General features: G+C 41.0%; 1 protein-coding gene across 1 annotated transcript in view; it reads left to right on the top strand.

Moving 5' to 3' along the window:
- Positions 1-13,550, top strand: part of NADSYN1 (NAD synthetase 1) — a 29,618-nt gene extending 16,068 nt beyond the window's left edge. Inside the window, exons 13-21 of the mRNA XM_053388887.1 lie at positions 1,138-1,240; positions 2,815-2,983; positions 4,091-4,226; positions 4,917-5,023; positions 6,296-6,427; positions 7,182-7,251; positions 8,140-8,268; positions 9,357-9,533; positions 13,323-13,550. Coding sequence (XP_053244862.1) covers positions 1,138-1,240; positions 2,815-2,983; positions 4,091-4,226; positions 4,917-5,023; positions 6,296-6,427; positions 7,182-7,251; positions 8,140-8,268; positions 9,357-9,533; positions 13,323-13,376 — 1,077 coding nt within the window. The 3' untranslated portion in view covers positions 13,377-13,550. The remainder of the gene's footprint in view (positions 1-1,137; positions 1,241-2,814; positions 2,984-4,090; positions 4,227-4,916; positions 5,024-6,295; positions 6,428-7,181; positions 7,252-8,139; positions 8,269-9,356; positions 9,534-13,322) is intronic.
- The last annotated feature ends 11,378 nt before the right edge of the window (positions 13,551-24,928 follow it).

The raw sequence follows: 24,928 nt of genomic DNA, 5'->3' as shown, positions 1-24,928 counted from the left end.
CCTTTGTCCAAAAATGGATTTCAGGGCAGTGCACACTTTTTAAAAAAGCACCCAATTATAAAAAAACAAACCAACAACAAAATTTAAGAGGAATAAAACCACTTAACCGGACAAAAATAAAATTTTTAATGCCTGGGTAAGTAAAAAGGTTTTAATCCGGTGCCGGAAAGAATACATTGTTGATGCCATGCATATCTGCCTCAGGAGGGCATTACATGGTTGTGTTGCCACCATAGACAAAGCCATCTCTCTTGCATATACGTGATGTACTTTTCCTAAAGATGGAACACAGAAAAGGACCACCTTGGACTATCATAGCGCATAGACAAATTGTTGTGGGAGGAGGTGCCTCTTCTGATACTTGGGGCCTGAGTTGGTATGGGTTTTTAAAGGAAAGCACTAGTACCTTGAATTGCCTGATAATGAATATGGAGTCCATGGGTGGTATTCTGCTAAATCATTGTGCCAGTTTCCCACCCCTACTTCAGAACCACATGTTCAGTACACTCCATGTTCACTACATTTCTGGTAATATGGCTGCTTCCAAGTAAATCAGCCAGAAACAAAACAAAAGGCCTACAGTGCTATTCTACCCATATCTACTTAGAAGTAAGTTTTATTAGGATTAGGATTGCAGCCTTACAATATAAGAGACGTGATACATAAGGGAAAAGGAATGAGGAAGGCATTCTGGTACCAACTGTTTCATACCGTTCACAAACGTATTGGATATTTTTGTTATCTTCTGTGTACCTCACCTTGAGGTGGTTGCTTAGAAGGTGAATGATAAATTGATTATGATGATGATAGTCATTATGCAACAATATTATTATCCGGAAGGATCACAGCAGAAATAAATTCTGAGAAGGGTAGAGTCAAATGGGAGTTGTTCTCAGCCAAATGACGGAAGGGGCCTTGTTTTGTCACCTCTCCCCTTGCACTTACCAAAAGCATATGAGAAAAGGTATGCATTTTAATTCTGATCTGAGAAGGGAGACTTGGGACCACAGCTGGCCAGAAGTGAATAAGATTAGGGTGGATATATAGTTTGTGCAGCGGTGGGCTGAATAGTCAGATACATGGTTGCCAACAATGTTCTGTTTTCTTTCTTTCCCCACTCTGTTGCAATTCGTTAAGGGAGGATTTCTTTTGCCACTTAGTGGTGGCGTGGACAGTTCTTCTGCAGCCTGCGTTGTGTACTCCATGTGTCTTCAGGTTTGTCATGCAGTACAGAATGGAAGTAAGTGCACATGAATAGCTGTGATGACCGGAGGTTAGCTATAGATCAGAGATGTGATCCTCTGGATGTTGTTAGACTCCAGAATTCATGAGCCCTGGCCAGCATAGCTAGTGAGGGATGATGGGAGTTGTAGTCCACCAACATCTGGAGGGCCACAGCTTCCCCATCCCTGCTGGGGATGCTTCTACAAAGAATTTGTTTTCAAACTTTCCAGGAACTCTTTCCAGTTCCGATCAGCTTGCTGAATGTATGAAGCTGACTTAGATTGAGTCAGACCACTCGTCTGTCTAGGTCAGTAGTATTGTCAACACTGACAGACAGCCAATCTTCAGGGTCTTGGGCAAAGAGAGGACTTTCTCAGAGGATGCTAAGAATCCTCTGCATGAAAATCATGTGCTTTGCTATTGAGCTGCAACCTTTCTGAGCAGCTGGCCCAGAACCTGTGCATGTTACAGAGGATCATGTGGCTTATCTTAGGTCACACACACACAGCTCATTTAGAGCATATGGCAAGCACTGAGAGTGTACTCATAATATTCCCCTGAAGTTGTACGTTGCAGAGGAAGTTCAGTAGTCTGAGCATGTTGTCTTTCAGAGAAGGTATTCCCGCGTTAGTGGGAGGAGCTTTCAAGAAACCTCAGCGTTCTAAGCAGAACAGTTTTGAAAATGTCTTTCAAAGTATGTCTTGCACTTAGAGTCTATGCTTTAGATAAAGGTGGGATCTGTTTTACAGAGCGGGAATTAGAATCCAAGACTCTGGAACAAGAGTGAGTCAATATCTTTAATTTGGCCTAGCCCCTTTGTAGTGTTCAAAATAATGGAAACAATTCTTTTTGATCTTTTGAGTCACACAGTGTGTTATGCTGTAATCAGCACAGCTTAGAATCATACTCCCAAATTGCTTAAGACTGCAATCTTAAAACATACTCAACTAAGGAAGTAGGTCTTGTTGAACACAGTGGGATTTATATCCAAATAAACATGCATAGGATTGTGTTGTTGGTGTGTTAAAACCGAAAGCAAATTGAGCTCCTTTATTGAACCAAGGCTGTTTACCTGATTTCTCTCGGGTTTAATTTCTTTATTTTATTTATAGATTTTCAGTTATACGCTCTTATCATTTTACATTCTTGTTCAATAATTCTTTTGGACTCCCTACCCAGCATCCCATGACAGTTCTTTGCACATCTTAATTAGCTGCATATACAGTAATACCCCCACCTGATTTTCAGCCTTGTCACCCTCAGGTTTAATTTCATATCACTTACATTGTTTGGAACAAATGTAATCACATTTAAGAAGTTCTATTCTGCTACCAAGGAGTGGTAAAGAGTCCAAACTTTTCCAAAAAACGGGAGAAATGCTTACTTCAAACAACTTTCTCCAAAGTATGCCTTTTCATCTTTAAATTAAATATTTGCTCCTCAGTTTAAAGTAAGCTTACCAGCATCAGTATTCAGAATACTTACCAACACAGAATTATGTTACTTTATGAAATGATGCAACTGCTTTTAGTTCTGATACACTCAGTTCACCTCTCATTTCCCGCCTCCCTCCTTTCTTACCGTTTTCAGATCAGAGTGTGCTGGATGATGTGCGCAAAATAGTAAATGATGAGGCCTACACACCAAAGGAGCCTCAGGAACTTTGTGGACGTGTCTTAACAACTTGCTACATGGCTAGTGAAAACTCCTCTCAGGAAACATGCAATAGAGCCAAATGTTTGGCTGAAGAGATAGGCAGGTATATGAATGATAAATGCTTGATAAACTGTAGGTTGTGATTAAAAACCTTAATTCAGATCTAGCAGTACCATTAGACATTCTAGCAGTACCATTACATTCAGATACGCATCTGCATTAGCTACTAGCCATGTTGCGTATGCAACAGTTGCTGGAAATCACAGGAGGGAAGAGCCAACCCTTGTATGGGTGTGGGATTTTCTCCACGTGAAGATAGTTGCCCCTACGTTAGCTGTCTCCCGGCATTAGTCAAGATGCATTTGTTTCTTCAGACCTCCGCAAATCATTGATGTAAAGTCAAAGATGTTGCTAGATTATTTCTGGCTTTTATTTTCATCTTCTGGCTTGTATCTTTTATGTATTGTTGGTTTTTCAGTATTTTATTTTATTTTGTCGGTGTATTTTAGAAATTCAAGTCACTTTGAGGTTGGTTACTGGACTGCCTCAAATACTTAGTAAGTGTAAATAGCAAGAACTGGGCGGGGGAGGGAAGCACGTTAACTTTTGTAAAGGTCGGCAAGGCTAGAGAACTTGGTAGTTTAATCAGAAATCTAAAATGTCTTCTGTGACATTCAGTTCTAACTTGTCTATCTTCAGTGAGTTAAACACCTGACAAACTTCGGCTTGGTTCCTGAGCTAAGTTAATTTAAGGAAGTTCATGAAATGAAAGTTTATTGTTGCCTTCTCCCCTACAGCTGTTGCCTGACCCCCTAAAGTCTCTCTGGAGGTTTGGGGGGGGGTTGTCTTGAAGATTGTAGAAGGAGGGGAGGGTATTGTTATGGGAGATGGGGATGGAAAGTGTTCATTCTGTGAACTTCAATAAGCCATCTTGGGACCAAGCGTAGTTTTGCACAGGAATCTCTTCCCCCAGAAGCCTCTGGGGAGAACATTGTTTGCCAGGCTTTTAGTGATTCTTAGGGGCCTCTGCAGGTTAGATGAGGAGCCAGGAAGCTTTCCTTCTATGAACTTCCTTAGGTTAACTTATATTTGGCTCCAAGCCTTTAATAATTGTTAGACAGTAAAGTATGTTAAAGCAAACTTATGAATTTTGTCTTGTTGAGGTAGAGAATGCTTTTCTTTGGTGGTAAGTATTTGTTTCTTCTCTCAGTTATCATATAAATATAAACATAGATGGAGCTGTGAAGGCTGTTTGGAGCATTTTCAATGCTGTAACAGGACGATTGCCCCAGTATAAAGTACATGGAGGAAGTGCCACAGAAAATATGGCCCTACAAAATGTGCAGGTAATTTTATCTATATTTATTTTTTCCTGCTGATTTACTGGGGACTTGGTGATTCTTCTGACTATGGTAGACTTAGCTGCTGAAGTCAGATTTCTCTCGCTTTAGACTGACACCATAGAATTTCTCTTTCTTGCAGTTTTAGTTCTCTTTCTTCGCTAGCAACATCTATTGCCTACTGTCCTTAGGAAGAGGAGTTGGCTCTTTTGCACTTCTTACAATACAGAGTAATTTACTAAACATTCCAATAACTTACCTTGCTCCCACTTAACTTTGTTATGTCAGGAACCTCAGGCCTGGGAGCTGAATATGGCCTTTTAGGCCTCTCTGCCTTGAGACTTTCCCCAGGCCACACATCCTCCTTAGGCATGTCCTTGTGAGTTTTTGCCTGCCTGGAATGTGTCCCTGAACTCTGATAGTGCCTCTTGCTTGCTTGAATAGAGGATAGAAAGGGGTGCATGAATTTTTGCGTAAGCACCAGCCTACTGATATTCATTGCTCCACCCACTTTGGCCTCTGCCCGCCACAGGCATGTGGCCCCCAGAAGGTTCCCCAGAAGGAAATGTGCCCACAGGCTTTATGTAATTCATACTGTTCTTAATATCCTCTTGCTGAGACTGATCGACCTGCCACAACCTGCCACTTGAGAATTCCTTCTTCCTTAAAACCTGGTTTTCTATATTTGACTTCTAGGCCAGGATAAGAATGGTACTTGCCTACCTGTTTGCGCAGCTGTGCCTATGGAGTCGCGGAATGCCAGGTGGACTGCTAGTACTTGGAACATCTAATGTGGATGAAAGGTATGCATCTTAGGGGTGAGGAATGAAGCTCTCTAAATAACTTCAGTAGATATCTAAAATGCTGGTAGAGACAAAAATATCATTGATGGGTTTGGGTTTTGTTACAAAACAGAGTGCTAATCTAAAAAAAACACACAAAAAACTTGTCCAGTTTTCTTCTGTATTCCAGTTTGGTGCCTTAGCAATCATTTAGTTTACCTGCTCAGCATTTTGGTTTTCTACAATCAGCTTGTGGGTTTTGTTTCTGCTTTCTCATTATCTTTTGTTCCACTTTCATTAACATCGGTTAAACAGTTACTGAAAACATATACATAACCATTTAATTGGATATAGGAAGTGGATTGAGAAAGTTGTGTGTGTAGTACACACCTTTTACTTTCTCAATATGTTTGCTTAATATGTCAGATTAAAAATGGATGGCAAACTGTACTGAACAAGTAGAGTCCAGTAATTCAGTTATGTAATATCTGTCAACTATTACTCACCATGATGGCACAAGATCCAGCAGTTCAGGGCGGACCGAAAGTGGGAAGTGGGTCATTCCAGGAATACTAAGGTTTCTCATGTTTTGTCTGAAGCAACTAATAGTAGATTCTCCTTCTGTGGAAATTTCAAAGAAAGGAGTTGTTCAGACAGTCATGGTCGTGAATTTCAGTGACTCTACTCTGGATAAACATTAGTTTTTTTTCTACAATCAGCTTGTGGGTTTTGTTTCTGCTTTCTCATTATCTTTTGTTCCACTTTCATTAACATCGGTTAAACAGTTACTGAAAACATATACATAACCATTTAATTGGATATAGGAAGTGGATTGAGAAAGTTGTGTGTGTAGTACACACCTTTTACTTTCTCAATATGTTTGCTTAATATGTCAGATTAAAAATGGATGGCAAACTGTACTGAACAAGTAGAGTCCAGTAATTCAGTTATGTAATATCTGTCAACTATTACTCACCATGATGGCACAAGATCCAGCAGTTCAGGGCGGACCGAAAGTGGGAAGTGGGTCATTCCAGGAATACTAAGGTTTCTCATGTTTTGTCTGAAGCAACTAATAGTAGATTCTCCTTCTGTGGAAATTTCAAAGAAAGGAGTTGTTCAGACAGTCATGGTCGTGAATTTCAGTGACTCTACTCTGGATAAACATTAGTTGAACACAACCACTAAAATGTTTATACTTTTGCATGACAATGTGTAAGAATCTGGACCTTTTCCTCTCATTTCCTTTCTGGATTAAATGCAGAGTAAAAATACTTGTGTTCTGTCTGTCAGCCTTCGTGGATATTTCACAAAGTATGACTGTTCCAGTGCCGATATCAACCCTATTGGTGGAATTAGGAAGACAGACTTGATCAGCTTTATCCAGTATTGCATCGATAATTTTCACCTAACGTCGCTCAGAAGGTAAGACGTGCGGTGATGAAGCTTCGGCTTTCCTTTAAACTGGACTACACTCTTGACACCACAAACTCTCCTATGATGGTTGCATGTTAGTATGATTGAAGTCTGACCCCAATTAGGACTTTTGACTAAATTTCAATCCGTTTTTGAATGCCATCAAGAAACAGTATTGCTTACCTAAAGAACGATTGTATTTGACAGCTTACTTGACCAATGGGAAATAGTTTCCTGAGGCCAACTGTATTCCATCATCTTGACATTGATTGACCATTTATGTATGCTTGCCATTCAGTAGAAACAAAACCACAAAGGAGATAATAGTGGGAGCTGCATGTGACAGACACCCACGCTTAAAATAGGTGCTGGGTAATATGTTTTATTGGAAAAATCCCTCTGTGTATTCCCACAGCAGACATTTTCATGGAACTCAGAGGACCTAAGTAAGATTGGGGCACCTTTACAACAAAACTAGAACTTTATTTGTTTACACTTGAAGGGGGGGTTATAGCTTAGTGGTTACCTTTGAAAGGCACAGCACTTTGTTTCAAACCAACAGTCTTTACAGAAGATTTAAGATCTTCCTTAACTTCACACTTAAACCTGTCCTTGAAAAGTCATATCTCCCCCTTGATAATTGTTCGGGGGGAAAGGGAACACAGTGAGTCCTTGATGTAAATAAGCTTCCCCCTTGCAAGAAGAGCTAATTCTTTAAAGGAGACCAAACAACTAATCCGGCTGGATTCTTCTTCTTTTTCAGTGTTGTGTCTGCACCACCAACAGCAGAGTTGGAGCCCCTGAAAAAAGGAGAGATCACTCAATTAGATGAGGTAAAGGACAGCAACTACAAAAACCCCTTGGAAGCCTGATGTGTAGCTGCTTTTTGCTTGTTTGTTTGTTTAATGTTCCTGATTACTCTACATTATGTGTTGGTTTTGTGACTCAGGCAGCACAAACAAATCAATGCAAATGTGCAAACATCACATCTTTTCCTTCAATTATTTCTCCAGCAAACCATAAGGCATTTCAATTATAATATCTTGTATTGGACATGATGTCAATGAGGGAAGTTTCTGCGCAGCCGAGAAGGCTTGGTCTGGCAGCTCTGAGTTAGTTTGTGGCAGCTGTGAAAAAGGGAAATTCCATGCTGTGGATCAAATGAAAAGAAAACAGCCAACATCACAGTGTCATCATGCAAATTTACAGCACAACTCCTTCAGGAATACAATGTACAATTCTGGTCGCCTCACCTCAAAAAGGATATTGTAGGGTTGGAAAAGGGTTGGAAAAAGGCAACCAAAATGATCAAAGGGATGGAGTGACTCCCCTATGAGGGAAAGTTGCAGAATTGGGGAATTTTTAGTTAGAGAAAAGGTGACGCGATAAGAAAATTATGCATGCTATGGAGAAAGTGGATAGAGAAGATGTTTTTCCCCCTCAGAAACTCGTCGACATCCATTGAAGCCAAATGTTGGCTGGATGGGAATCATTCTTTCTGCTTTGCTAGTTTTTTTTTTAATTGAAAAGAGTTGGGTCTACACGTGAAAGAGCATTCAAATTGCTTTTTATTCTGCCATGTATAAAGAAAAATCTCTTTTCCAAGTCCCCAGACAGCCTCAGAACAGATGATAACTGGGCTACGTGTACCATGGGTCTGATTCGGTTGATGGTGGCTCCTTAGGAATTCACACTTTTCCTCTTAATCTATGTGATTTCAGGAAGACATGGGGATGACGTATGCTGAACTCTCTGTATATGGCAAACTAAGGAAAATAGCCAAGTCTGGACCATACACTATGTTTTGCAAGCTAATCACAATGTGGAAAGATATTTGCACCCCAAGAGAGGTAATGAGAACCCTTGTCCCATGTTGGGAGGTGAGATTTGGGAGTTGGGCTGCTGCGGAGATGAGTGACATGATATTTTGCAGGCAAGGTGCTAATGTTGGGCATGGTGTTCAAAGACTGCAGCAATGAAATTGTCAGCTGCAGGAAAAGCTTAATGGCAGAAGGACTTGAGGTTGTCGTTTTCTTTTGAGTGAGGAGTGTAGAGGAGGAAGAGAATTTCATTTGGTCTGCATTTTTAAGCAAATGCAGGAATTCTCACCTCCCAGACTAATACATTGATTAGAATATAATTATCCTTCAGATGTTGTATTTCTCCAAATTTTATGATACCGTTCTAAGCTCAAACATACCACAATGCATTTAAAAATGCATATTTTATGATGAAATGTATTTTAAAATGTGTATGTTGAGATAAAATACATATCTAAAGTTGCATTTTATTGCATATCTAAATACATTCTTTGTAAAAAATATTTTTAAATAGCAGATTATTATGGAAACAGAATAGAACTGATTTGTAAATATATATGTGAAATGGACACAGGCTGCAAATAGACTGATGTGTCCATCCCTATTTGAGTGCTATATATATATATTCAGAAGAAAGGAGGTTGATGAGTATTTGGAGGAAGACAATTTTATCAATTAATTGGCCCAAGATTGATGCATTATGGGAAGTTGGAGACTTTCTCTTTTTCTGTGTGTGCCAGACAGAATTTGGCCACCATTATGGACAGAGTCCATTTTTTATGCACATGTCATTGGCAGGTCCTTCAGCACAGATACAGAGGCTTAAGAACTTTATAGATTGTTAAAATTTGACCAAGAATATATAAGGTGAAATCAATTCAACCCTGAGAGATGCAGTGGCATAATTCAGACGTCTTGCCAAGTCAGGATTGAGGAAGCTTGGAATCAGTACGTTCTGATACATATTCTGATGTGTATTCTCATTCTCATGCTGAATCTAGTATGCTATAGTAAAAAGATCCGTCTTTTAAGAGCCCTTTTCTCATCTGGGATTCTGATTGCGGCTGTGAAGCACCTTCAGGTTGTTTTATTCTGAAATGTTGTGTGTTGTACACCAGGTGGCGTCCAAGGTTAAGCATTTCTTCCGAATGTATTCTATCAATCGACACAAAATGACAATTCTCACCCCATCCTACCATGCTGCAGACTATAGCCCTGATGACAACCGATTTGATCTGAGGCCCTTTCTTTATAATACCGCCTGGTCCTGGCAATTCAGGTGCATAGATGAACAGGTAAGTGGGAGCCTGTTCTTTATTTAATGTCAGAGCCCAAGTGCGGGGAACATTTGACCCTCCAGATGTCACTTCCATTGGCCCCTAGGCCTAGGCCGTAGCTAGGGATGATGGGAGTTGTAGCTCAACAACATCTGTAGGGGGAAAGGGTTTCCATAGTTGTTGACGTCATGATGATGCATAATATACTCCGTATATGTATAATGGAAGTGTGGTTAGTAATCTACATCTCCAGTAGAGAAAAAACAATGGCCATTGTTGTTGTTTAGTTGTTTAGTAGTGTCCGACTCTTTGTGACCCCATGAACCAGAGCACGCCAGGCACTCCTGTCTTCCACTGCCTCCCGCAGTTTGGTCAAACTCATGTTGGTAGCTTCGAGAACACTGTCCAACCATCTTGTCCTCTGTCGTCCCCTTCTCCTTGTGCCCTCAATCTTTCCCAACATCAGGGTCTTTCCCAGGGAGTCTTCTCTTCTCATGAGGTGGCCAAAGTAGTGATCCATGAAGGGGGATGGCCATTAAAGGAGCTAAAATATTCTATAGAAATGGATGTCAAAATATTGAAGTAGTTAAGTGTTATGGAGACCCTTATAAGCAAGCAGGAGTTCATTTAATGTACAAGCTATTCTTTTGTGCATCTATAGGCACCCTTTCTCTTGAGGTTGGTCAGCATGGCAGACGTTACCATCAAATTTCATAGCCAAGCAGGGATTGGAATCTGGGTTTCTTGGGTCCATACACAACAGTTTAGCCCAGAGGTGGAAAACCTGTGGCCCTCTAGCTCCCATCAGCTCCAGACAGCATGGCCAGGGATAAAAAGAAAGAAAGGGGGGTGGGTCTGTAGTCCAGATTCCTCACTGTTCAAGCCTACACTAGTAATGGAATTTGTTTACAACCATCTAGCTTTCGGAGCAAAGGTTGATGTCTGTGAATGTCAAAACTACCTCTTTTAAGGGGTCCCAAACCCATTTCCTAACTTGTTTTTCTTTTGTGGGGACCATTGGGTGAGGAAGCTTCTGAGCCATTGTCCATCCCCTCCAGTGCAGGCAGAATGGATAGCTTTATGTAGCCTTCAATTTTGGGTACATGAGTGGGGAGAAGACATGTGTCTTGCAAAGCTTAGGCTCCCTCCTGAATTTACCTGTAATGAATGTGGTGGGCATTCATGGCCATGCTCCCTCTTTGCCTCTGTCTTTTGCAATACTATTTCTCACACCTGGGTAAATGTGAGCTTACCCCAGCCGAGGCCTTGATTTAAATAATAATAATAAGCGTTTGTGGGGCTTGAACTGGCTTTCTTGCCCAAAGCAAGGTTCATTAGGTTCGGAGCTGAAGTCCTGCTTTGCAGCAGCATTCAGCCTGGTCAGTGGAGTTTTAGAACTGGACATGGTTCTGTTCCAAGACAAGGTACTGGAAGGTATGGAAAAGATCAAGCAGGCATCATAATTATGACTTGCTTGTGGTCTTCAGTCACAGCCGTAACATTATTTTAATGTATTTTCTTTTGCTGGACAGAGGAATGTTAACACCTTCACATTTTCCCTGCCAAAGATTTTTACACCTTGGTTGCCTTTAATAGTATGTTTATGCATGCAATAAAATGCTAATTCCCACCTCCCTGAAATGCCAGACATGCTGTAATAGTATCTGACTTCCTGGAAACGCAAGATAAAAGATGCCATGTGGTCCCTGCTTTTCTTTCTTTCTTTTAAGCGTTGTATTGTTTTTCCATCATTTTTTCCACAACGTAGACCTGACCCAGTCTCATTGAAGTCAAAAGGGGGGGAAAACCTTACTAGCTTCAGTGAGAGCTCGTTTGGATGTTATTGCGGGGTCATATTTTTAAAATCTTTCTGTGCCTGTAATAATTTATGGGCATGATTAATCGGGGCTTAAGTATCTAATTACCCGGTATATTGGTGTAGTCATTAGCCTTTGCCAGATGCCTAGGCAATATTGCCAGGTCTTGCAGCCTTATGTGGAGCTTGGACTGCGCACAAGTGTTATGCTGGCAGCCGGATTGCTCAGCTTAAGCAGTTTGAATTGTCAGGAAGGATGACGTTCCTAATATCTCATGTATTCAGGAGGCTAGAATTATAGAGTAGGAAGGGATCCCAAAGGTCATCTAGTCCAGCCCCCTGCAATGCAAAAATCTCAGCTAAAGCATCCATGACAGAACACCAGAATGATTTGTGTTGCAGGCTCAGGATCCCTCTTCCCATTCCCTGCCCCACTCACTCACTCAGCTAGTTTCTGGGGCTAAAGCTAAAGCCACATTCCATGCATTTGCAGACCCCTGCAACTCTTGGCATTTCCCTTTTCACTCCCGGCTACTTCCTTGCCAGTGTCCCTTTGAAGGCCACAACTGGCACAGAGTTGAATTGTTGGTGTGAGCGAGGTGCACTTTTTCACACCAAAGCATTTCTGGGCCTCTCTTGTGGTCCTTGGGATGCCGTAGAGGGACTGCTGTGCTCTCTTCCCATCAGAGCCATGGAGGGACTTTAAGGGATGTAACTCTGCTGGGCAGGAGAGAGGGAGACACCCTGGTACAGCAATTTCAATTGCAGCTGCTCAGATCCTGAATGCTAGTCTATTTCCTACCACTAGTGTATGAGCACCAGTTATGGGTCGCCACTACAGCCCTATGAAATGTTGAAAGGAAGTACCCATTTAGTGTGGAAACTGTGGCTCATTGGAAACATGCTCATCATGATGAGGGGGCATGTATAGTGACCATTATGGGAGTTGGAGAGGAGAAAGGTGTTTTCTTTTAATTATTATTATTATTATTATTAATAACCTGCCCACCTGACTGCTTTTCCCCAGCCACTCTGGGCGGCTCCCAATAGAATATTAAAAACACCATAAAATATCAAACATTAAAACTTCCCTAAACAGGGCTGCCTTCAGATGTCTTTTAAAAGTAAGATTGCCTCGACATCTGCTGGGAGGGTGTTCCACAGGTTGGGCGCCACTACCAAGAAGGCCTTCTGCCTGGTTCCCTGTAACCTCACTTCTTGCAGGGAGGGAAGCACCAGAAGGCCCTCGGAGATGGACCTCAGTGTCCGGGCTGAACGATGGGTGTGGAGATGCTCCTTCAGGTATACAGGGCCAAGGCCGTTTAGGGCTTTAAAGCACCAACACTTTGAATTGTGCTTGGAAATGCACTGGGAGCCAATGTAGGTCTTTCAGGACCAGTGTTATATGGTTTTTTAGTGTCCCTTGGTGAGAACAGACAGGGCAGAGCTTGTGCGATATGAGTTAAGCTATTTTCATGCAAGAGGAATTGCCACAGCCTGCTATGGCAAACAACCTGGGGTGCTTGCTTGCCTTCTCTACCAGTAGTTCTGCTCATAAGGAAGCACCCCAGTCTGCCATTTGGAACAGCGTATTGGGTCCATTGACTCACAAAATCATTTCTGTGCTTCTCAATTTGTTTCCCTGCTGCTTGGAATACTGGTTGTGATATTTTACCCATAAGCAGATCTGTTTGTTGGGAGATATTCCAGGTTCCCTGCTTTAAACTGAAGGTTGAGATATGTTTGTCTTCCAAGCAAAGTGTGTTAAGGGACAAGCTTTCAGGAGACAATGTAGAGAAGTCATGGGCTGGAAGGGCTAAGAACCCCACCTGCTGATTCTGTTCCACTTTTTCTTGGAAGAAAAAGCCACAAGGGTTGGGGAGTTGATGCAGTTATTTGTGCATAACGTATAGTTCATCTCTTAATTGGAGTTTTGTCCTGCCTGGATCTTGATGAAAGGTTAAATGGTTGCTTGAATTTCTGATTTACAGGTTTCAAAAGTAGAATCCAAGGAAGTGAACTCCAAGCTTGAAGAAGTGGCTTGATTCCTCTCACTCTTGTTGATATTATGAAGATCAGAAGTTCTGCAGGTTCCCTGAATTATTATCATTAGTATTTTTGATTATGCTACTGATTTATGTTATTGTAATATCAACAGTAGTAAACAATTCAAACTGAACACATAAAGTATGATTGTGATTATAAAATTGTTTCAGTTACACAGTTTAGTATGTTTTCCTTGGTTTCTGATTGTCTCTTTATGAAGGACATTTTAGTCCTTGTTTTGAATCATCCCTCTCCACAGTTTGACATGAGACAGTCTCAGCTGTTTTTTTAAATCAATAGCTTTTATTTTTTTTTTAGAAAAATCAACAATCACCAAAAATAAATTGAACTAAATGTTTAAACAGAAAAGAAGAAAAAGCACTGACGCAGAATAAAATTGCAGAATTGAATTGAATCAGTCTATTTTCTAAGAAATTGCTCTTGCTGTCATGAACCTGTGAGATTATAGAAGCGCCAAGTTTACAAATTCTAAAGTTGGTCAGACTCTTCACTATAATCAGTAACATGTGCAGAATTAAGACCAACAAAGTAATAATTCAGTTGCACTTTTTGTATACATTAAAGATTTAAGATGGATCAACAACATCTTGGATGACTGTTCCAAAACTTTGGTTACTTACGGGTCATATAATATGATTTGGCCATTTAAGTTGCCTGGATTTATTGCAGTGTTCTGGCTGGGGTGGCAACTTTTAGAACACGAGTAGTAGCTGTGTCTGAGGTTTTGGATGAAACATAAAATGTTCAATACTTGGAAACCATTGGAATATATGGAAATAATTAATATGACCAACACCAGTCATAGCAACTCAATCTTTAGTTTGGGAAAATATTTGCTCCTCTAATGAACAGTCTGCATATGATTTTTCTCTTTTAACTTGTTGAACTGAAATCATAAAATTTTACAGTCACTGGCACATGTGGACGTGAAAAATGATTTTTTTTCATTTTACTGTGCAATAAATTCACATTTTAATGAATCTAATTGGCTCTGTTTTTATTTTTCATATTTTTTGTTATTTACATAGGTTTAACTGCTCTGGTCTGGTGGCTAGGACAGCAAATAGAGGCCCTGATTAAGCCTGGTAGTGGAGTATGTGATTAACTTTAAACACGGATATAATCCTGCTGACGTCAGAATGGCCTAAACAGGGACTTCTGGGTTCTTTGCTTGGCACTTTTGATATTTAATAATTTAGTTAAACATTAAAACCCTTGAGAGCTTGCCCTTGCATTGCATTTTTGCATTGCTACCTAGTGTAGTTCCCTCCATTTTTATGTTACAGTGCTTATCTCTGATGAATTGTATGTAGTAGTTAGAGACTAGCATATAAGTTATTGCCTTTTAGTGACAGGTCTGGTGGCTTGATTTGGCCCCCGGGTGCTTCATTCTGGCACAGCCACATCTCTCTTCCCCACCTACTCTAACCATGTGCCTACCTATTCTGTCCCTTAGTGTGATGGGATGATGAGCTGCTTGTGCATAAAGTCCTAGTCCCTCAGAGTTTGGCTAAGTCCACAAACCTCTGTCTGTGACGGAGCTCCTTAAGCATGGCTCCATCAGTCGCTCGTTGAATCGGACAGTGGGCGTTTACGGAACTTCTTCCAGCATAAAAGTTCCTTAACGGAAACGCGTCTTCTGGACTCTCGGCGTGACAGTTTCTGGCGAGGAGTGGGTGTCCCTATGGGAGGTCCTGACACCTCCCCGCTATTTTCGCTGGAAGTGTCTCTGAGCCCTCCCTCCGACTCACTTTCCCTTGGAGCTCTTCCTCTCCCCCTGCTGGTTCCCTCCTCAGCGGATAAGTCTCTCTCAGCCTCTGTGAGCCCTTTCACCTCCTGTTTCTCCGATGGCAGTTCCCTGACACTTAGCTTTTCATTTCCACTAAAAATTGGTTCAACCCAGACTCACGTCTGTAAGAACTAGGCTTTAGAACACCATATAGCGTGCAAGAAAACATCATATGCTTTGGAGACAAAAGGAAAGTCTCTCCACAGTGGGTATGAATTCGGTTCATGGCCTTATTTGTGAATGAACACCAGGGACTGTAGACTGGACAACCAGATTCTGAAGAAAAACAATTTGTTACTGGACTTTTCCAGAGAATTTATGTAGAAGGTTTTGCTTACCAATAGGCTTGGGGGCGGGAGGAATCCGGTAAGAGTCTTTATGCTTAAGTAAACTTCTCTGTTGGCAGAATATGGTTGTGCAAGTCTCCCCCCACACAGGAAACGGGGCAAGAATGTGGAACAACTGAAGATTTAGAAAAGAGCCAAGTTCTCACAGTTGGAGTGGGGACATTGGAGACTCGAAAAGCGTTTCAAAACCCACTGAGAGATCATGGTATAGAGTTTGTCTGTTTGTTCATAATATGTACATAAACAGGAAAGAGATGATGAATAACAAAGCTCCCATTTAAACTAAACTTTAGTTTAAATTAAATCTTTTCAGAGTTGCCCATTCTCGGCCTGAATGGTCTTCTTGTCCCTTGTAGAATTGTGTAGAAACTAATCTGTGGCTTCTAAACCATCCCGCTCCATACTTGCGTATTTGCCACACTTTTTTAAAAAAAGACAGTGGAGTTACTTTGACTGGAGGAGACAGGTTTGGAATGTCTGAAAAGCTTTGTGGTTCCCGTACCCATAATATTCTCCCTCCCATGCTTTAAGTAACTCCACATATGAGTTGGCCCAGAAGTTGGCCCATTAAAATGCTGCAGGCCTTATTGGGTTGGCTTTCAAACAGCTTCTCCCCAGGGTCACACTTAATGTTGTGAGTGACATTGGTCCATGCGCGTATTAGGCCAACACATGAGAAGGGCATTTTCAAATTCTTGGGGACTGATGTTACAGAGGTGTAACAGGGCTTTAAATGCCAGACGCAGATTTTAGCAACCACTGTGCACAGCCTGTAATGCTCAGATTGGTCCTTGCTTTTCACCTGCACACCTACTCCACATGTCTACATCCCCCTGTTGATTGCGTTTACACTGACACCTCTGCAGTCAGCCAGGCACCCTTGTATGTGGGACCTGCAGGTACCTCATGCAATTGGCACACATACCTGGCAAGGACTTTTGTCTCTGCTTCTTCCATATTTAATGCCTAGAGAGCTGGGATATGGAAGCAGTCATTCATATTCATTTGCTTTTTGGTCTTCATCAAATAAAAAACTTGTCAAAAATGTTTAAGAGGTGATGTGCCAGAACTATGAAGGGGGAAAAAATGAAATGGGTCTTTTATGTTTAAGAATAGCCCAGATGTGTGAAATGTTTGCTTCAGGAGACTGTGACCAAGTGTTCCCACCAAAATTTCCACAGTCACTTACACAGACTGTAAGTCATAAGGTGGTCATGTGACACCATTGTTTGGCTATGCTGTCTTCCTGGAATTGACCTCATTACATTTTTTAAAAATACGTTGCATTGTGAGACACTTATGATTCATATAAAGCTAGATTCTTCTGAAAGTTCCATAAGTCTCTCCTCTTGGCTCTCCCTCGCTGTTTTTAGCTTACTTGCACTAAGGTTCACAGTGTCATCTGTGTCTTGCAAGTGTGTGGCCAAAATTATAGGAAAAGGGGAATGAAATAGTCTCTCTTGATTTTTTTTTAGGGGCCTGGAGGCCAGCTAATTTTTAACGAGGGCTATATTTTTTAGCTGAATAAGGGTAGAATAGCCAGCAATGTTGGCCCATATGTATGAGCTGAGACATATGCAAAAAGCTCATTAACCCTCTTTCCCTCCCATTGTGAACAGAAACAGAGTCACTGACTTCGTTTACTTCAGTGCCTCACTGCCATTTTCTTATGTCTTGGCATGAGCAAAATAGTTTTTGGCTGAACTAAAAATAATAAGCCTTGTGGCAACTTGGAAGGCTGTTTTGGTTTGCACATCTCATGTTTGTTGACTGGAAAAATAGCCTTTTGGGTAAAGAGATGCCTTTATCTGTTCCTGCAGTGGTCGGAGAAAGGATTTAAGTGCCTTCTGCCTTTGTCTCTGCTTAGGAGGAAGTGGCTTGTGTACATAATGGGGGCATGGGATTAGGTAGGAGCTGTGCAGAGGGTGAGAGAGAGAACTTGGAGAGGGGCTGGATTTAGGTCTTAATTTATCAGCTAGTGAACACTGAAACAAGCACATTTTCCCTTAATGTGGCACCTGTGCTAGCCGTGATCTGGTGTGAACACCGCACTGTTCCATCCTCATGAAATAGCTGATACAGTCTCACTGCAAGTGTTTGCGTATTTTAGATTAGGGTGATGTATGCCGCAGTGCTAAGGGTGGCGCTGTGGGTAAAACCTCAGTGCCCAGGGCTTGCCTATCGCATGGTCGGCGGTTCAAATCCCCGCGGCGGGGTGAGCTCCCGTCTTTCGGTCCCAACTCCTGCCCACCTAGCAGTTCGAAAGCACCCCTAAGTGCAAGTAGATAAATAGGTACCACTTTATAGCGGGAAGGTAAACGGCGTTTCCGTGTGCTGCGCTGGTGCTGGCTCGCCAGAGCAGCTTCGTCACGCTGGCCACGTGACCCGGAAGTGTCTTTGGACAGCGCTGGCCCCCGGCCTCTTAAGTGAGATGGGCGCACAACCCTAGAGTCGGACACGACTGGCCCGTATGGGCAGGGGTACCTTTACCTTTTATGCTGTAGTGCTAGATTATAAGAGTTCAAAGCCCTCATGAAATGGCAAACCACACTTTTGGGGGAGGGGGCAACGTGTTTGAGAGATATGGTTGCTGAACAGAAATAGTGAGAGATCCTGAGAGGCTTAAAAAATGTATTCTGTGATAAACATCTTAAGAATAATCTTATGCCTTCTGGAAGAAAAGGATAAGAACATAAGAAGAGCTTGCTGGGTCAGGCCAATGACTCATCTAATTTAGCATTCCAGACCCTCCAAGTGTCCCTATTTTCTAAGGACACCCCTAATTTAGAATAGCCGTCCCGGTTTCTGATTCGAACCCGGAATATCCCCCTTTTCCTTAGGATGTCCCTATTTTCATTGCATAAATGTTGGAGGGTATGGAGTTATCCGACCCCTGAGCTGTCTGAAGGCAATCCTGTATCGAGAAGGGTTTTTTTTAATGTTTAATGTTTCGTTATGTTTTTATATGTGTTGGAAGCTGCCTAGAGTGGCTGTGGCAACCCAGTAAGACGTGTGGGGTATATATAGTAAAATTATCATTTTGGAATGGGATGTCCCTATTTTCATCAGAGAAATGTTGGCGGGTATGGCATTCTGTCCTCACAGTGGTTGACCAAATGGCTGAGGGAAACCAGATTGTGGTTTCCAGCAAATGGTATTCACAAGCATTGCATAGCCATCATGGGTGGTAGCCATTTATAGCCCTGACCTCCATGAATTTGTATAATCCTCTTTTAAAGCCATCCAGTGCCTCCTGTGGGAGGGAGTTCCATAGTTAAACTATGCGCTGTGTGAGGAATTGTCTAATGAGGGCCAGAGCAAGGCGTACCGGAATTTATATCTTGCAAGTACCCATAGCTGTGATACTGTTACCCACAGATCTAGTGGTCACACAAAAGGACCGCTATCAATGAAATCCTGTGCGTTTCTCTTCAAAAGTGCCATAGACTTGATTCTGGTAAGTGTGTATAGTATGGGCCACACAATACATTTTGAATCACTCCCACTAGTGTCTGGTTCTTTGCAGCAGCAGCGGCAGCCTATTTGCATGCAGCAGTTTGCAGTGTAGATGGAAGGATTCTGTCCCAGACCATAAGTGAGTTTCTTTTGGTGGTGTAGGCAAAATCTCCTGCCTAATCCGTCTCCTGAATGGCTTGCTGTGTGGAAAGAGTGGCTGAGCTGCGGGAGGGCAACAATATCCATGTGGTGAGTCCTTATGTGCACTTGGCTCTTACTTTAATTCTAATTGTTTTCAGACACAAAGGATTAGGAATGAGTAAATAAGATTTTACTTATCCCCTTTGAAGGGTCAGCAATTAAGAACCAGCCTCTGAACCTGATCTTTTTTTTTTTAATGATCCTGCAGCTTGAGAGCTGCTTTGTGTAACTAGAGGCTTGCAAAAGCGAAAAAGCATGGGGCTTAAGGTTACCTGCTACTAAAGAAGGCTTTCCCTGAAGTATGGTCCAGTCATTGTATGGGACCATACCAAGGACCACCTGAAGTCTTGTGCCAGCATTGGGGCTGGCAAAGCTGTGGCCCTCCAGAAGTTGCTAAACTGCAACTCCCATCATCCCTGACTCCTGGCCATGCTGGCTGGAGGAGATGGGAATTGGAGATCAACAACACAGGGCTACAGGTTCCCCACCTGACTTAGATAGTCTTTCTGTGTGTGTCTCCCTTTTTTGTTCTCTTGCAAAGAAGAAGAATTCAGAGACAGAAGTTTAGTGTTTTGTTAATGTCCTCACTGTGTGTCTTCAAGATAAAGAAGGAACATAAAGTTCTCCTGATAATCTATTTTTGGACAGTCCAATTAGTTGCTTGCTACTGCTTTTGTACTAGAGAGCAGTTTATCCTTCCTATCAGCTAAGGCGATACCTGGTCTGTTCTCCTGGTCTCAGATGAGGCAATAATTGTTTAACAAAGGTGCTTTTTTTCAGTCAACAAATGTATTTTATGAGGATGGCCCAATAAAGATACATGCAAAGCTGTTAAGTCTTTAAAATACCACAAGACTTTGTTGGCTTTGCTGCAGCAGATTACCATAACATGGCTGCCGTGCTGGGAGATACGCACAATCACTTTTAAAGGACATGGTTTTTCACAAACCTCCCAACACCTGCTTCTGTCAACCACACCCAAGCAGTGTTAGAAACCCCACTGTTTCTTCCTTTGCTGAAAATTAATGTCACCTTACACATGCCAAATCATCAAATATAATGTCGGTCTCTTTAAGCCCATTTTGACTTAAAAATGCATATGTAACAATCCCTCATCCCATTTCTTTTATTCCTCCTCATTTTAGGGCTAATATTAGCCTGTTTCTAGCACATATATATATATTTACCGTACTTCTTGAGATAGTAGACTTTAAAAAAGGTGGAGGCGGAGAAGCTGAATTTACATAATGGCTCTCATACATGCATCACAGATTATTCAGTGGTACCTTGATTCCCAAACTTAATCCATTTCGTTCCAAACCCAAGGCGCGCTTTCCCAAAGGAAGTAATGCAAAATGGATTAATCCGTTCCAGACTTTTAAAAACAACCCCTAAAACAGCAATTTAACATTAATTTTACTATCTAACAAGACCATTCATCCATAAAATTAAAGCAATAATCAATATACTGTACTATAAAAAAATAAGACAGTATTGTAGATGGTAGAAATTAAAATTTATTTATTTTCTTACGTGCAATGATGATAGTCATTGTTTGGATGGAGGGCTTTTATCCATTTCTGCAGTTGTACAATCAATCATTAGCTGAACTGGGTTCCACACTGTCACAAAAACAAGTCACAAAAACAGAGTCACAAGCACAGTCACAAGTCAGTCCCATAAAACGAAGAACAAGTCACAGTCAAAATACCGAAAAAGCCGCACAAACAAAAATGCAAAAAAATAATAATAGCAAAAACAAAAGCTCCAAATATCACCTCCGTGTTGAGTGGGTGCTCGGGACTCAACAGGAAGCCTCTGATTAGCAGTGTGGGACTCAATTTACAAACAGAACACACTCAACAGGAAGCGGAACATGTTCAGCTTCCAAGGCAAACTTCACGAACCAGAACACCTACGGTACTTCCGGGTTTGCAGCCTTCTATTTCCAAGTTGTTCTTAAACTAAGCTGTTCTAAAACCGAGGTACCACTGTAATGGTGTGTGCCAAACAAAGCTCAAGTGAGACTTTTGCTCCCTTCCTTTCATTCCCCTATGCAATAACATCTCCTGAGTTACAAATTGGGTGGTTGTGTGGCATTAGACTACAATGGTATTAGGCTACAATGTGTTTGAGAAAAGCCCCACAAATCGTGTTTTCAGAATGGTGCCGTACTTGAGTTAAACACCAAACATCCTGCAGATCATCTGGTTACCAAAATGTAAAAAAAAGCCAAGATCTAGTTTACATCAGAAAAGCTGTTCCTTAACATATCAAATAATTAAATATTAAATAACCTGCGTTCCCCAGAGTTACAAGAAGTTTCAGGGTTGGCACTACTTGGTAGTGTCTTTGTAATATTTATTTTTAAATGTACAAGCTGCGCATATTTGAAGCAAACAGGTACTCCAGCAGCTGACAGCACAGCCACTAAATCTTGCATCAGATTCTGACTTCACCAAACTCCAAGCCCTCTTTACCTCTTGTGATTGCTTCAAAACCGTACTCTGTTCCCTCTCAGTAACTGAACATTGTTACCTTTCAAAGTCAGATTACATTCTAAACCCCAACTATCAAGAGAACCACTTCTCATTGATGAAATCTTGACTGGTTATCAGGCCACCAGTGTAAGAGTATTTTTACCCTTGTGTGGGTTAAAAAAAAAATCATTACCTAATCTGACCTGTAGCTGAACTCTTCCTCAGTAACTTCTCATTATAACTTATTTCATAATGAACGAAGAAAACTCCACTACTAACTACCACAATATAACCCATGTCCAGCAGTAAACTTTTTTTTAACTCCTAATTATTGTGTAAGTTATCATGGGAACAATGATGTCATCATTTATAAACCAATAGCCAAACTATGATTATTGCATGGAATAAAATCACTATAGGCCTAATTACTAATGGGATTTTGGCTATTATATAAGAAAAAAATGAATTTAAAATGCCAGAAAGGAAAACCTAAGAGTTTTTCACCATGTACAGGCTTAAACTTACTCAAATTTTATTACAGTGGGAAGAAATACTAGCCTGACACATTTGAAATTAATGGTCCTTATTTGTTTCAGTGAATGGGTCCATTTTGCTTTTCTGTTAGATCAGATTTAAATAAGAAAAATCATTTATAGTTACTTAAACTAATTTGGATCTCAATGATAACAGATGTCTAGAAAGCAAAATGAGGCTTTCCTAGTTTGATATTAAAATATTGTTAGCTAAAGGTCACACAAGATCTCAATGAAGTTCTGAAATGCAAAGTTGTTGTTTTTTTTACTTTGGCAACATAGGAATTAAGATATAGTACTAGATTGTTTAGCCATTCACAATTATTTTTTAAAATCCTACCTCTTGGGAGCATTATTATTTAAAATTTGTGGTAACGTGTGCTTTACCATTTTTGTTCCACTAATTTTCATTTACCATTTACCATTTTTGTTCCACTAATTTTCAAAAGACCCCTGCAAAATGGATCATGTTTCCAATTTTCTAGATGAATAAGAGGCAAAGAGCTCATCATTCTGCTCCAACCAGGTGCTTAATACTAATTTTATAATGAAGCTATTCATTTTTCTTATTGCAAAAGTTGTTTTTCCAATTCCTTTTAAATTATTTAATATTACAGTTCCATTCTTTTCAAAGTTGCATTTCTTATGGAGTCAGCATTCTACTTAGATGAGGGATAAACTGTTTAAGACAGAGGGTTGTATCCAAATAGCCTTACTCTGAGTTAACTCATCAAATTAATTGATATGACTAAATTAGGCCCCTTACTTTCAATTTCATTGTGTCTGCACTGAGTAGGGCTTATTTGGATACAACCCAGAGTCAACATTTTCTTTGCAAGGGTGATGGATATAGACATAATAGCATTTTCACTTTGAGTTATGCGTCAAAGAGGTGTGGCAGGTTTTCTGTCATGGTAATTTACTGATAGACTGGGAAACAGTATGGTGAAAAGAAAAATGGGATAGTCGAGTTTGAACCAGTTGAAAATAAAGTATGGACATATATCATTCAGAAATATTAGCTTGCAGATTATCGTTGGTTCCTGACACTTCAAAAATATAGTTTCAATAGTGGGAACATACACAGATCATCAAAATACTCTAGGTTGGATTCTTTTGCCGGAGTTAGTTTGACCACCTTTATTAACATGCTAAAAACATGGAAATGTGTGACAGATTGTGTGGTTTGATGCTCATTTGTTTGTGGGCACCATGATGCTGGTTATGGAAGTAAAAATTTGTTCTATTTGTTTCTACTGTGGCCATATAACATTTTGCTGTTGTTTTTTCTTGCATTTGTTTTTTTACACCTTTTGCCTGATCTATGCATTAAACCGAGTTTTTATCTTTTTGTTGCTGAATTCTATGGCTTGGATAATTTGTTCTCCTTATGCTGGCTGGATACCCTTGTAGGAGGTAACTGCATAGTAATGCTTTACAATGTTGCCCAGCGTAAGCAACAGCAACAGAAAAGGCTGGCATATAGAATTGTATCTGTGGACATAGGATAAAAATCTGAATGAGATCATCTTTATTTGGATGAGTTCACCTTCATGAATGGAATGCTTTTATTATCCTAAAAGCTTAGGCAACGAAAATGCTGGCAGCTGAAGAAACCTGAAAAGCTGAACATGGAAAAACTACTCACTGATTCACTGGCAGCCAAAAATGATCCATTTTGAAAGAAGGAAGCTTTCAAATTAATTAAAATCCTATATAATAATGTTGAACAAAACCACTTTGCTTGCAAGGACAAGTGTGATCAGTGAGAAATGATTGCCAGGGCTCCCATACCTTTGACAGGAAATTTCAACAGAAATATACTGGGCCGAGCATTCTCAAGAAAACAGCAGTAAAAGGGATAATGTGTGGAATTTAAAGTACCGGTAATTCATTCTGCCATAGCCTTAGAGAGTTTGGTAAAGTTTCCTTCTGGGAAACCACCACAATTTAATGCCCACTAAGGGTGACATGTGCGAAAATGAAATACATTGTTACTAAAATTAAATTAATGGAAATGTTACTAACTGACATGACCTTCATTAATAAATCAGCAGCAAACTTCTCCAGTTGCACACACATAAATAACATCCAGTGCGTGTTTAGAGCGCATCTTCCCCTGAAGAACCCTCCCAGAGCTACCATTTCCAACACCCCTAAACCAACCAGTTCTCAGGGGTCTTCGGGGGGAAGTTATGTGCTTGAAATTCATGGTGTAGATCTGCTCAGAGACACAACTAATGAGCACATAACTCGTCTCTATTCACTCCCATTTAGTATACAGTTGCTCCTCTAGCAGCGCAATTCTATGCATGCTTGCTCAGAGTAGTAAGTCCTAGAGTGTTCAATGGGGCTTACTTACTCCCAAGAAAGCGCTCCTAGAACTGCAATCCCAGACACATGCACAAAGGGGTAAGTCCCAATGAACACAGTGGGATTTACTACTGCAGACAGGTTTGGGACTGCTGTTAATGTGTGACTGGGGCAGCACATCCCTGCGGCAATGATATCTACCCTATTGAATTAAGTCGGTCGGCGGATGAGTGGGTGGGTACCTGCATTATAGGATGGAGCAGATACTTATACGGAGGTTAACACCCCCTGTTGAATTCGTCACTGACTGGGTGGGGGTATACAGCTATGCGGGACTACAGCTTTCTGCCTTTAGTCACACGACGAGAGTTCCTCTGAGCATGAACAGAAAGCACCTCCCAGCACAGCCCG

The sequence above is a fragment of the Podarcis raffonei genome, chromosome 1 (assembly GCF_027172205.1).
Source record: "Podarcis raffonei isolate rPodRaf1 chromosome 1, rPodRaf1.pri, whole genome shotgun sequence".
NCBI classification, from domain to species: domain Eukaryota; kingdom Metazoa; phylum Chordata; class Lepidosauria; order Squamata; family Lacertidae; genus Podarcis; species Podarcis raffonei.
Note: the sequence above shows the minus strand (reverse complement) of the source record. Positions and strands in the feature narration are given on the sequence as shown.